We start from the raw sequence: 14,623 nt of genomic DNA on the forward strand, positions 1-14,623 counted from the left end.
ACTACTTATCCAGTCCAACCAAAAAATTGGTGCCAGCGTCCCAAAGGACTTGATCAGAGTCCATCCAAGATAAGAACCAGATACAGACGCAGCACTCCAACAAAACAGTGATTTAATATCTCATGTCAGCATTACAACGTTTCAGCTCCTCCTGGAGCCTTTTTCAAGCATATGCTTGAAAAAGGCTCCAGGAGGAGCTGAAACGTTGTAATGCTGACATGAGATATTAAATCACTTTTTTTGTTGGAGTGCTGCGCCTGTATCTGGTTCATATATATATATATTTATCAATTGGTGCCAGAAAGGTAAACAGACTTGTACCGTATATACTGTACCGTATAAGCCGACCCGAGTATAAGCCGAGACCCCTAATTTCAACCCAAAATCCCAGGAAAAGTTATTGACTCGAGTATAAGCCTAGGGTGGGAAATACATCATCCCCCCCCCTGTCATCATCCAGACACGTCATTAACATCCTCATCATCATCACCGCCTGTCATCATCCAGACCCTCATCATCATCATCACCTGTCATCATCCCCTTGTCATCATCCCACACATCCCGCCTTCATCATCCCCTTGTCATCATCCCCACCCCCCTCCATCATCCCCTTGTCATCATCCCCTTGTAATCATCCCACACACCCCCCTTCATCATCCCCTTGTCATCATCCCACACCCCCCCTTCATCATCCTCTTCTCATCATCCGGCCTCAGTGGTCTTCAACCTGCGGACCTCCAGAGGTTTCAAAACTACAACTCCCAGCAAGCCCGGGCAGCCATCGGCTGTCCGGGCTTGCTGGGAGTTGTAGTTTTGAAACCTCCGGAGGTCCGCAGGTTGAAGACCACTGCGGCCTTCAACATCATCCAGCCCCCTCTCACCCCCCTTTAGTTCTGTACAGTACTCACCTCCGCTCGGCGCTGGTCCGGTCCTGCAGGGCTGTCCGGTGAAGAGGTGGTCCGGTGGGATAGTGGTTCCGGGCTGCTATCTTCACCAGGGGCGCCTCTTCTCCGCGCTTCCGGCCCGGAATAGAGGCGTTGCCTTGACAATGACTCAGAAGTACGTTGGCAATGAACGTACCTCTGCGTCGTTGTCAAGGCAACGTGACTATTCTAGGGCCGGGCACGAAGCGCTTAGAAGAGGCCTCCCCGGTGAAGATGGCAGCCCGGAACCACTATCCCACCGGACCACCTCCTCACCGGACAGCTCTGCAGGACCGGACCAGCGCCGAGCGGAGGTGAGTACTGTACAGAACTAAAGGGGGGTAAGAGGGGGCTGGATGATGTCGAAGGCCGCGGTGGTCTTCAACCTGCGGACCTCCGGAGGTTTCAAAACTACAACTCCCAGCAAGCCCGGACAGCTGATGGCTGCCCGGGCTTGCTGGGAGTTGTAGTTTTGGAACCTCTGGAGGTCCGCAGGTTGAAGACCACTGCGGGTGGGGGAGTTCACTCCAGTATAAGCCGAGGGGGGTGTTTTCAGCACGAAAAATCGTGCTGAAAAACTCGGCTTATACTCGAGTATATACGGTAAATTACTTCTATTAAAAAAATCTTAATCCTTCAGTACTTACCAGCTGCTGTATAATACAGAGGAAGTTATTTTCTGTCTGACCACAGTGCACTCTGCTGACACCTCAGTCCGTGTCAGGAACTGTCCAGAGCAGAAGAGGTTTGCTATGGGGGATTGTTCCTGCCCTGGATAGTTCCTGGCATGGACAGAGGTGTCAGCAGAGAGCACTGTGGTCAGACAGAAAAGAAATTAAACAAGAAAAAAAAACTTCCTCTGTAGTATACAGCAGCTGATCAGTACTGAAAGGATTTAGATTTTAAAATAGAAGTAATTTACAAATCTAACTTTCTGGCACAACCCCTGGCACAACAGCTGATCACAGGGGGCTTGGCTTCTTCCCCATCTATCTGCAGACTACTGAGGTCATGTAAGGCTGGGTCCACACTACGTTTTGTCCCATACGGGAGCGCATACGGCAGGAGGGAGCTAAAAGCTCGCGCTCCCGTATGTGACCGTATGCGTTCCCGTATGCCATTCACTTCAATGAGCCGACCGGAGTGAAACGTTCGGTCCGGTCGGCTCATTTTTGCGCCGTATGCGCTTTTACAACCGGACCTAAAACCGTGGTTGACCACAGTTTTAGGTCCGGTTTAAAAGCGCATACGGCGCAAAAATGAGCCGACCGGACCGAACGTTTCACTCCGGTCAGCTCATTGAAGTGAATGGCATACGGGAACGCATACGGTCACATACGGGAGCGCGAGCTTTTAGCTCCCTCCTGCCGTATGCGCTCCCGTATGGGACAAAACGTAGTGTGGACCCAGCCTAACAGCGGGTGACTCGTTTAACTGCGGCATGTATAGGTGGACGGCACGCACCATCTGATGGCTGGCTTGTCAGGAAAGATAAGAAGCCAAGCCTCCTGTGATCAGCTGTTGTCTTGATCCGCTAAATAGGTCTACTTTATTGTACTATTATTCAGGTTTAATAATGGAAATTCAAAGCTATTAACTTTTTTTTTTTCTCCTCTCAGAATGATGAAGAGGTCAGAGGTAATGAGAGCAAGAAACAGAAACTAGAGGAGAAGTCATCAAGCCACAAGACATCCAGCAGAGAGTGAGTTAACTATTGTGCATCACGATTTTTGCGATATGTTGATATGGCCCCCTCTTTATACTGCTTCCAATGATTTTGAGAATAATACAGTTTGCTGCACTGAATCCACAGCATATGTTGCAGCTTTTGAAGAGCAACTCTCTGTATATGGGCTGCCGAATCTTGTGCCACAACTTTTTGCAAAAGCCTCATCTTTTTAACAGATTTGGCTAAAAACACGTGAACATGCTGTGCATCCTATTTCTTACTTTTAGGCGCACATTGCACCAGGATTCGGGCACATTTTCAATAGTAAACTTATTCCATCATGACAAATCAATATTGAAATGAATATTTTCACATTGTCAAACTGCTATTAATTATATAAAAAAAAATCATTGTATGTTAAACGGATTTTTCCAACTCTTTAAAAATGTATATATGGTTTACATGCTTGAAGAGTACCTTGCTAATGTACTGTCTGTATGCAAGACAGGCTTACAGAAGATTTTTAACAGTCACATGCCCATAAACTCCATATCTGGTTCACTGAACACATGGTTATCTCTCATTCAACATAGTACAGGATGTACATCATGTGTTTCTTATCTCTACTGCTCCCTGGCGCCCTCCCTCCCTCCTTTCCTGTCTCAGGTAAGATTGTGTTTCATAGGTTGGGCAGCAGCTCTCTGGCACTATAGAACAGCAGTGCTGTGTAGGGTTTTCCAACCAGTGTACCTCCCGCTGTTGCAAAACTACAACTCCAAGCATGCCCTGACAGCCAATGGCTGTCCGGGCATGCTGTGAGTTGTAGTTTTGCAACAGCTGGAGGCACACTGGTTGGAAAACACTGCCTTACACCTTGTAGAAGAGGGGCATGCATGCACTAGTAAAGAGAGGCAATGCTTGAGAGGAGAGAAATGAGAAGAAACTTAGACCTTTACATTGATAATCCAACCCACAGCAAGCCCTGGTATCATGGAAACTGTGCTGCACAGAGCTGGGCAATATATTGAAAAACAAAAACTACTTAATTATAAAAGTTATTTCTGTCAGCTCTAAAAACCCTTTCCAAGCGTAGCAGTCATCACTGAGCAGTCTTCCTCAGGTAATGGTCTCTAATCACATCCAGCCTTTTCTCTCTTTCTACTTCCCTGTGTCTATAAGCAGCCCCTTTCTCCTCAGCAGGCATCTGTTGTTCTCCTAAACTCTGGCGGGTTTCCAGGCAGTGATGACGCTTGCCCTCACTGCTGTAAACCTTCTGTCTCTTAGCAGCAGCCAATCGGTGAATACGCACACGGCTCTGCCACGGCGCCCTCGCCCAGGCCACAGCGCCCTCGCCCAGGCCACGGCGCCCTCGCCCACACAGCTACATTACATCACATCAAGTTTTCTCTCTCCACTCCTCTTACAGCATGTATTACAACAGTTATGAAGAGAGGCTGCACGGTTGTCAGCGAGGAAGATGTCAGACACTGCTGACAGTCAGTCTGCCACTCAGTATGCTCTCCCTTCTGTGTCAGAGGAAGCAGAGCCTGCATGTCCAGCAGCTCTGCTTGCTCTCACTGTACTGTGCTCTGCCAAGTGATTGGCAGACCAGCTGACTCCTAGCACAGTGCTAAGCCCACCCCACTTCCTGTATTCCAACTGTGCAGGAGCATTTCCACAGTTGGTTTTTAGTTGGTGATGGCCGGAGAGTGGCATAGTAGAGGATATGGGGACCCCTAGTGGACGCTGTTCTGAAGGGCAATTTTCAAAGGTAAAATGAATGGAAGATGGGAATAGTCTTTACAGCTAGGCCAGGATCCCAGAAAGGTGGCCAGTAACATAGAAGTACCTCGCAGCTTGCTGGGACTTTTAGTGACTTTGATAGACTTTAGGACAGCCACACTGACTATAATAGACTTGAGTTGGTAGTGACAGCAGACATAGAAGACTGGACTTAGTAGCATGTGGCTGTAGGTAGGCTTGCGGCCTCCAGATGTGCTGGGCACTGGCTCTGAGATGTCTGGTCTTTACTGTGGCTCAGTAGGAAGTGTGGTAGAAGAGAGATATTGTAATGGCTGCCCCTCTTTTAGAGGGTGGCTGAGCTAGAAGCCCATAGGTCAAGCTGCAGGTTAGCTGGTGCTCTCTGGGTAACAAACGCATCATGTGAACACATTTATCATGTGAGTAACTCAAAGGTCCTTTATACATAACACTATACATAATATATATATCACTATGGGGGAGACACTGCAGGAGGGCCCCTAGGACACAGAGGGACTCAACCTGACAGGGCCCTAGATACTGTACGGGACTATATCCCGTACTGGGACATCACAGATGGCCAAAAAAGATGCAAGTATACTGGACATCTACTCATATTTAGACACTTAGAAAATTTGTACACAAAACGTACATCATTCTCACAATTCTCAGAACTAAACTATAGTATTTGCAACATTTCAGTATGTTAACCTCACTCAGTTCTTCTTAATGTGCTGTTTTTCCCCCCAGATCAACTAAACAGAATCCAGTGAAAGAAAAAGATCCCCTTCCCTCCCCTGCTCCACCTGCACTACAGAAAGATTCAAAAACGGAGAGGAAAAGAACAGTTAGTCAGTCATCCTCCCTAAAATCGGGAAGCAGTGGCAGCGCTAAAGATACCAGCACCAAAAGTAACTCTTCTGCCAAGCAACGTAAGACTGAAGGGAAGTCCTCTAACACTACAAAGGAACCCAAGGTAAAGAAGAAAAATGGTCCTGTTAGTCGTCTTGTTATCTGATTATCCTTATTTGGCTGTAGTTACTGTAAGGGTTTAATTACAGTAGTATATTTTACCAGTAGTCACATTTACACCTATTATGCGTGAATGGTAATGTTATTTTATGTTGGTCAATACGTTTAAAACGATACCTATGTTTACCTGCATTTTTATTAAAAAATACTTTTTCTTAAAAGCAGTATAAATATTAACCTAAGTATGCTTAAAATTTGCCTTATTTTGACCCAAATTACTTTTTTTTTTTTTTTTTTGTAAATGGGGCTATATGAAGGCTCAGTTTTTGCGCTGTGATCTGTAGTTTTTTTTATTGCATATATGTGACTATTTTCTCACCTTTTAAATACCTTTTTCTTCTGGGATGCAATGTGGCCAAAAATCAGCAATTTTTTACTTTATTATACAGGATTATTACAATTTTAAAAGTTCCTCAAAAACCCTTTTATACTTCAGATGCCATGATCAGTATTGATCATAGCTTCTGAAGGGTTAATGGCGGGCATTAGTGTGGTCGCTGATATCTGCTATTAGCAGCGGGTCCTGAGCTCAACTTGTCATTAAAATGGGACTCAGAACGCACATGTACGTCTTGGTGCACAAAGTACCTGGCAGCCAGGACGTACAGGTACGTCCTGCATCCTCTAGGGGTTATGGTTTAATATATCCATGGGCAGTTGGCATGTCTTCACTAATAGTTCTCCAAAATATTTACTTTCTAGGAGAAAGCTTCAAGTAATTCTGCTACTGTTGCCTTTATACCACCAATTGATAACAAATCTCGAAGAGCAAAGCTGACGTTTGAGGACAGGTAATTTTAGCATGTTTTTATTTTTTTTCTTATTACACTGAAAGCATTGTAAATATAGTTAAAGCCTACCTGTCAGATCCAACAAAAAACTTTTAAATTTTTTATATATCACTCAGTACCTAATCCTGACCATGTACATCAAATTTTTGTGTCTAGCGCCTTTTTTTATTACACTTTTAATTTAGCTCACTAGTCTGAATTCCTCTCAAAAGGAGGAGGCGTGGCCTCACTGTGCAGGTCTCCGCCCCCTCCCTCAGTGTGCTGTCTGCTCACATCTCCCCTAGCATTCCCAAAACCTCAACTCCCAGCTTGTCCTCACTGACAGTAGCGGGACACAAGCTGACAGTGGTAGGAATTTTCCTCCAGGTGTGAGCCCTGCGTTCACAGCTGTCAATCAAGGAAGTGTGTCCATGACATAGGTGATGATGCATGGACAAACCAGGACTAGTATGTGTCCTAGCAGGCTGGGGGGGGGGGGGGGGGCAGTTTTTTGACTGGATTTTTCAGTATGAAATACTGAACATTTTCTAATGAAGGCAGTTGCAGGTAGTCTTACGCATTTTCGAAGACTGCATTCTGAGAACTAGATTCCAAATGTTCTCACATGTAGTTTGTAGTTATCCTTACAAGATGGATTTGTTTGCTGGGTAAAAGTTACAAAACGATTATACACATTTGGCAATGTGTTGCAGTGCCAACAATTCGACCACTATCTGTCAAATTATGGCATATTCTAGTTACTTACTTATTTTACTTTAATTTAATTCATTTTTTTTAAAGATTTCATTATTTAATTTGATTTTTTTGTTGTCGTTGTTGGATAACTTTTTAAATAAAACTGTACTTTGTTTTTGTTTTCTTCCTGCTAGGAATCATTCGGCTGACCATTATTTGCAAGAAGCAAAGAAACTCAAGCACAATGCAGACGCTTTGGTAAATATTGGTGTGGCTATGTGTAAGGTGCAGAAATATAAAACTACCGTAATACCGGTCTGCAGAGGGTAGAAGGAAGTATTATGCAAAGTGCCCATAGGTGTAAAAGCGAATTCATACTGACTTTATGTTTATGTAACCTCTTGCTTCAACAGTAGGTTTATATGTTTAGAGAATATGTGAGTAGCATAAAGGGGTAGTCTGAATTATTTAAACATTTTTTTACTGCTTGGGATTGTGATAAAAAAAACACTAGAACCTCTATACTCATCTGTTCTAGTCCAGTCGTCCCAATCGTCTTGCTGCCTTTGTTTACATGGCTGCAGTGATGCTGTGCTGCCAACCATCTCAGCAATACTTGACCATTTAAGTGTACCTGTTGTTCACAAAAACTTATTATATAATGTAGATAATACCATTATAAGTATATATGTAATATACATTGGTTAAAAATTGTGTACATTTTTATTTAAATGTCCCAGCAGCAATTGCCTGTGTCTCTGTGAGGAGACAAAGTACAGGAAGTGTGGGAGAACAAGCAGGGCTCTGTGCAGGCTCCTGGCTTGTAAATCGTCCTGCTGTCTGAGTCGGGAGCGTGTCACGGAGCCCTGCTTGTCCTCGGTGCCCAGAGCCCTGCTTGTCCTCGGTGCCCAGAGCCCTGCTTGTCCTCGGTGCCCAGAGCCCTGCTTGTCCTCGGTGCCCAGAGCCCTGCTTGTCCTCGGTGCCCAGAGCCCTGCTTGTCCTCGGTGCCCAGAGCCCTGCTTGTCCTCGGTGCCCAGAGCCCTGCTTGTCCTCGGTGCCCAGAGCCCTGCTTGTCCTCGGTGCCCAGAGCCCTGCTTGTCCTCGGTGCCCAGAGCCCTGCTTGTCCTCGGTGCCCAGAGCCCTGCTTGTCCTCGGTGCCCAGAGCCCTGCTTGTCCTCGGTGCCCAGAGCCCTGCTTGTCCTCGGTGCCCAGAGCCCTGCTTGTCCTCGGTGCCCAGAGCCCTGCTTGTCCTCGGTGCCCAGAGCCCTGCTTGTCCTCGGTGCCCAGAGCCCTGCTTGTCCTCGGTGCCCAGAGCCCTGCTTGTCCTCGGTGCCCAGAGCCCTGCTTGTCCTCGGTGCCCAGAGCCCTGCTTGTCCTCGGTGCCCAGAGCCCTGCTTGTCCTCGGTGCCCAGAGCCCTGCTTGTCCTCGGTGCCCAGAGCCCTGCTTGTCCTCGGTGCCCAGAGCCCTGCTTGTCCTCGGTGCCCAGAGCCCTGCTTGTCCTCGGTGCCCAGAGCCCTGCTTGTCCTCGGTGCCCAGAGCCCTGCTTGTCCTCGGTGCCCAGAGCCCTGCTTGTCCTCGGTGCCCAGAGCCCTGCTTGTCCTCGGTGCCCAGAGCCCTGCTTGTCCTCGGTGCCCAGAGCCCTGCTTGTCCTCGGTGCCCAGAGCCCTGCTTGTCCTCGGTGCCCAGAGCCCTGCTTGTCCTCGGTGCCCAGAGCCCTGCTTGTCCACCCACACTGCCTGTATTTGGTCTCTGCACACAGACCATAGCTGCAGGGACAAGACAGCATTTTCACTCAAAATATACAAATTTTTTAACCCATGTAGATTACAAATATGTTATTTTTTTACATTATATAAAAAGTTTTTGTAAATGGCAGGTACAATTTAAGGATCAGTGATTGGCTACATTGGTAATGTAGGTATATGGCACATAATTGTTGCAGTCATATAAACAGAGCTGGCAGCTTGGAGCTGAGTGGTGGCACGAGAGGCAGTAAGGATTAGACAGGTATTTAGTTGACTTGAGTGTAGTAAGTTTCTGGTTATCCAACTGATACAGTGGGGCAAAAAAGTATTTAGTCAGCCACCAATTGTGCAAGTTCTCCCACTTAAAAAGATAAGAGGTCTGTAATGTTCATCATAGGTATACCACAACTATGAGAGACATAATGAGAAAAAAATCCATAAAATCACTGTCTGATTTTCAAAGAATTTGCGAATTGTGGTGGAAAATAAGTGTTTGGTCACCTACAAACAAGCAAGATTTCTGGCTCTCACAGACCTGTAACTTCTTCTTTAAAAGTCTCCTCTGTCCTCCACTTGTTACCTGTATTAATGGCCCCTGTTTGAACTTATCAGTATAAAAGACACCTGTCCACAACCTCAAACAGTCACACTAAAACTGCTCTATGGCCAAGACCAAAGAGCTGTTGAAGGACACCAGAAACAAAATTGTAGACCTGCACCAGGCTGGGAAGACTGAATCTGCAATAGGCAAGCAGCTTGGTGTGAAGAAATCAGTTGTGGGAGCAATTATTAGAAAGTGGAAGACATACAAGAACACTGATAAACTCCCTTGATCTGGGGCTCCACGCAAGATCTCAGCTGTGGTGTCAAAATGATCACAAGAACAGTGAGCAGGGGGACCTAGTGAATGACCTGTAGAGAGCTCGGGCTAAAGTAACAAAGGCTACCATCAGAAACACACTATGCCGCCAGGGACTCAAATCATGCAGTACCTGTCGTGTCCCCCTGCTTAAGCCAGTACATGTTTGAGCCTGTATGAAGTTTGCTAGAGAGCATTTAGATGATCCAGAAGAGGATTGGAAGAATGTCATATGGTCAGATGAAACTAAAGTAGAACTTTTTGGCAAAAACTCAACTCATTGTGTTTGGAGGAGAAAGAATGCTGAGTTGCATCTAAAGAACACCATACCTACTACTGTGAAGCAGGGGGTAGAAACATCATGCTTTGGGGCTTTGTAGGAAGTTGAAAGTCCAAGTTGCCCAGCGACAGCCCCAAAACATCACTGCTCTAGAAGATATCAGCATGGAGGAATGGGCCAAAATACCAGCAACATTGTGTGAAAACCCTGTGTGGAGACTTACAGAAAACATTTGACCTCTGTCATTGCCAACAAAGGGTAAATAACAAAGTATTGAGATGAACTTTTGTTATTGACTAGAGATGAGCGAACTTACAGTAAATTTGATTTGTCACGAACTTCTCATCTCGGCGGTTGCTGACTTTTCCTGCATAAATGAGTTCAGCTTTCAGGTGCTCTGGTGGTCTGGAAAAGGTGGATACAGTCCTAGGAAAGAGTCTCCTAGGACTGTATCCACCTTTTCCAGCCCACGGGAGCACCTGAATGCTGAACTAATTAATGCAGGAAAAGTCATCAACTGCCGAGCCGAGAAGTTCGTGACAAATTGAATTTACTGTAAGTTTGTTCATCTCTATTATTGACCAAATACCTATTTTCCACCTTAATTGGCAAATTAATTCTTTAAAAACCAGACTATGTGATTTTATGGATTTTTTTCTCATTATGTCTCTCATAGTTGAGGTATACCTATGATGAAAATTACAGGCCTCTCATCTTTTTAAGTGGGAGAACTTCCACAATTGGCGGCTGACTAAATACTTCCCCCCCCCCCCCACTGTGTGTGCATAGACTCAATAACTAATTCAATAGCGCACTGTGTCCTAACATATTATCTCTTTCTGTAGTCTGACAGATTTGAAAAGGCAGTATACTACCTTGATGCTGTGGTTTCCTTCATTGAGTGTGGAAATGCATTAGAGAAAAGCGTTCAAGAGTCAAAATCCCCCTTTCCCATGTACTCGGAGACGGTGGAGCTTATTAAGTAAGTGTTAGTGTTGGTTAAATTTGTTTTCAGGTCTTGGAACCTGGATTTTAATGTAGGGTTAATGTTTTGCGCTTTTGTTAATTCCTTCATTGCCTATACACAATAGCTAAACCTAACTTTTTAATGTTGGGTTGGCAATCTGTTGTGTATCAGGTATATAGATAGTGTTTGTTTTATTTTAACAATCTGAGAATATAAAAGTGAGAGATGTTCTGTGTATGACATATTTAATTTACATCTTGTCTATATACACACACACACACATACACATAATATACATAATATATATATATATATATATATATATATATATATATAATATAAATATATATATAATATAAATATATATATATATAATATATATTATATAGAGCTATAAAAAATTTTATCTGGTTTTGCTTCTTAGGTATACTATGAAACTTAAAAGTTCATCAGCACCAGATGCTACAGCAGCTGATAAAAGACTGGGTGTTCTTTGGTACGTACAGATAAAATCTTGAAGGTTATATTTCATGCCCTTGAGGATTATTTTTTTCTATATATAAATATAAGCCTGTGCTTTCCCCCTCTTTCCTTCTCCTCACTCTTCTCCTCACTCTTCTCCTCACTCTTCTCCTCACACTTCTCCTCACACTTCTCCTCACACCAGCTTCTTAAGTCCCAGAATCAAGTGTGTGTTAGAGATTTGTGCATCTACTGGTTTTCTTTTTGATCCGGTATATACTGCATGTATACGTATGTTAGAATCAATTAGCATTTGACAGTATATATTTGTGTTCTTTGTTCCTAGTCTCCGATGTCAGTCCCTCCTGTACTTGAGATTGTTTAAACTGAAGAAAGAGAGTGCACTGAAGTATTCAAAAACATTAACAGAGCACCTAAAAGTAAGTCAGACAATCTTCTGCAGATTAATTTATGTAACTTGCTTTGTGTATTAAAAGCTTTAATGCCCTGTACAGGTAAGCAGCTGTAACTAGTCCTATTTACTTCAAACATTGTATCCTGTTCAACGACTACTTTCCTACTGTAAAGTTAATGCGATGTCTCATTCTTTGTATTAATGGAGTTACCCAGGATTCGGATTTGTGTAAATAAGTCTCAGAAGGCTACTTACCACAGTTTTTAACTACTTGCACAGTTTCCACCCATAAAAATGTGGCTTTGCTTTCTCTGTGTACTACTACTTATCTGTGTCAGTGGAAAATACCAAGTGACCATCTCTATTTACTGCCTACAACTCCTAAAACTCCTTCCATCTCTCCAATATGTACTTCACCTCCTGAGCTACACATCACCACCAGTCCTCACAAGCAGTCTTCTCAGGTTTGCTGTATATTCTTGTGCTGCTGAACACACTCTGGTTGTTCCCTGCCAAGCAGCATAGAAGCATTTGGAATAATAAATAATTCAGTAAGGCTGGGTTCACACTACGTTTTTCAACTATGGTTCCCGCATACGTTTTCTATCAAAAACCTTATGGGGAAAAAACGGATGGAACAGTATGGGGAAAAAGTAAACCGTATGCGTTTTTAAACAGTATACTGTTTTTAAAAGTGCATACAGTTCCGTCCGTTTTTATAGAAAAAAAAACCATACGTTTTTGAAAATGTTGTCCATTTTAAATGGGAGGGGTCTTGGATGGGGACTTTAGGATTCAAATGCGCATGTGCAAAGTAAAAACCTATACGTTTTTCCTGTATGGAACCGTATACATGTGCGTTTCCCATTGACGTCCATGTTAAAAAAAAAATAAAAAACTTATGCGGTTGCAGTACGGTTTTTAAACCGGAGTCAAAACCGTGGTTGACCACAATTTTGTCTCCGGTTTAAAAACCGTACTGCAACCGCATACCTTTTTTTTAACATGGACGTCAATGGGAGACACACATGTATACATTTCCATACAGGAAAAACGTATACGTTTTTACTTTGCACATGCACATTTGAATCCTAAAGTCCCCATCCAAGACCCCTCCCATTAAAAATGGACAACATTTTCAAAAACGTATGGTTTTTTTTTCTATAAAAACGGACGGAACTGTATGCACTTTTAAAAACAGTATACTGTTTAAAAACGCATACGGTTTACTTTTTCCCACACTGTTCCATCCGTTTTTTCCCCATACGGTTTTTGACAGAAAACGTATGCGGGAACCGTAGTTGAAAAACGTAGTGTGAACCCAGCCTAACAGAGTATCACTATGCCAAATGTAATAACCCTTTAATAGATTATTTTAAAATTGTCATAATCTGTGCAATATATATTTACTTGTGGGACAACCTGTTTAATAGAATGAATAGTCTTTTAAGGGTGGATTCACATACAGTATCCTGCCACATTTGATGCACAGGATTTGAAGCTGCAGATTTGATGCCGTGTTCAGTCATTTAGTTTGTATTGAAATCTTCAGCTACTTTAGAATAATTGATCAGATAACTGTGCGTTACCTATCCATTATAATCCAAGAAGTGAGGAAAGTAATGTGACTTCTTTGAGAACATGGTCAGTGATGGGAATTATGCAAACTGTAAACTAAATCCATTCTTATCCTTCCAGAATTCTTACAATAATTCGCAAGCTCCATCACCAGGTTTGGGAAGGTAAGAAACGTTCACTTAAATTCCAGACTATATAGAGTTAGTGACCTATTTTTTATTTATATGGTTATCATTTTTATATATATTTTTTTTTATATAGCATAAAATAAGCACAATGGCTTTATCATCTATGCTTTAGAACTATATTTTTAATAATCACCTAACAGTCAAGATTTTGTTTTACTGATTTCTGGGTAAAATATTTTACACTATAGTACTGTAAAATATACAGTGATCCCTCAACATACTATGGTAATCCGTTCCAAATGAACCATCGTATGTTGAGGGATCCGTGCAATGTAAAGTATAGGACAGTGGTCTACAACCTGTGGACCTCCAGATGTTGCAAAACTACAACACCCAGCATGCCCGGACAGCCAACGGCTGTCCGGGCATGCTGGGAGTTGTAGTTTTGCAACATCTGAAGGTCCGCAGGTTGTAGACCACTGGTATTGGAGGTTATACTCTCGTGTCCCCGCCCCTCTGGTCCATCACCGCTGCCCTGGATGTCGCCTTCCATCGCTGTCGCTGCGTCCCCATGGTGTCCCCGACCCTCCGGCCAGGCCTCTGCTTCCCCGGCATCCTCCCTTTCACATCGCCGCTATCACGTCGCTACGCACGCCGCTTCTATTGGATGACTGAACGACGTGCAGAGCGGCGTGACGATGCAGAGGATCCCGAAGAGGACGCGCCGGAGCCCCGAGGACAGGTAAGTGATAGTCAGCGGACCACACGGGGCACCGTAAACTGCTATCCGGCGGCAGCTGAAGCAGTCTGCACTGCCGGATAGCCGTTTATGCGATGACCCCGACATAGAAAAGCATCGTATGTTGATGCTGCCTCTGAGAGACAATCGTATGTTGAAATGATAGTATGTCGGGGCCATTGTCGGTCGTGGGGTCACTGTATTAGCTAAGAATACACTGAATATAATCTTTTACATGTGCACATACCATTAGTAATATTATCTTTCTAATGATTTGTATCTTTCTCTCTTTAAACAGTAAGTCTGTTAGCATGCCTTCTCCAGTGTCTCCAAAGCTGTCCCCTGGTAGTTCCAACAACTATACCTCCAGTGTGTCGAGTTCATCGGGTGGCACAACATCAGTGACTATTCCGCAGAGGATTCATCAAATGGCTGCCAGCTACGTCCAGGTCACATCCAATTTTCTTTATGCCACTGAAATTTGGGACCAAGCTGAACAGCTCTGTAAAGAGCAAAGTGGTACGTTCTTACTGAACCCATAGATGACTGCCGACTTACTCTGGTATTACCATGTTTGAGAAACCTTGTTTTGTTTTTT

The 14,623-nt window shown here is 43.9% G+C and overlaps 1 protein-coding gene across 3 annotated transcripts in view; it reads left to right on the forward strand.

The window, feature by feature from the left end:
* The window catches only part of AFF4 (ALF transcription elongation factor 4), a 101,387-nt gene that overhangs the window by 83,284 nt on the left and 3,480 nt on the right, over positions 1 to 14,623 (forward strand). For all 3 annotated transcript variants that reach the window (XM_056574939.1, XM_056574940.1, XM_056574941.1), the window contains 9 exons: positions 2,543 to 2,625; positions 5,104 to 5,329; positions 6,088 to 6,176; positions 7,046 to 7,109; positions 10,582 to 10,718; positions 11,128 to 11,199; positions 11,512 to 11,605; positions 13,279 to 13,322; positions 14,324 to 14,544. In XM_056574939.1, the coding sequence (XP_056430914.1) occupies positions 2,543 to 2,625; positions 5,104 to 5,329; positions 6,088 to 6,176; positions 7,046 to 7,109; positions 10,582 to 10,718; positions 11,128 to 11,199; positions 11,512 to 11,605; positions 13,279 to 13,322; positions 14,324 to 14,544 (1,030 nt within the window). The remainder of the gene's footprint in view (positions 1 to 2,542; positions 2,626 to 5,103; positions 5,330 to 6,087; positions 6,177 to 7,045; positions 7,110 to 10,581; positions 10,719 to 11,127; positions 11,200 to 11,511; positions 11,606 to 13,278; positions 13,323 to 14,323; positions 14,545 to 14,623) is intronic.

This window comes from Hyla sarda, chromosome 4 (assembly GCF_029499605.1).
Source record: "Hyla sarda isolate aHylSar1 chromosome 4, aHylSar1.hap1, whole genome shotgun sequence".
In the NCBI taxonomy this organism is placed as follows: Eukaryota; Metazoa; Chordata; class Amphibia; order Anura; family Hylidae; genus Hyla; species Hyla sarda.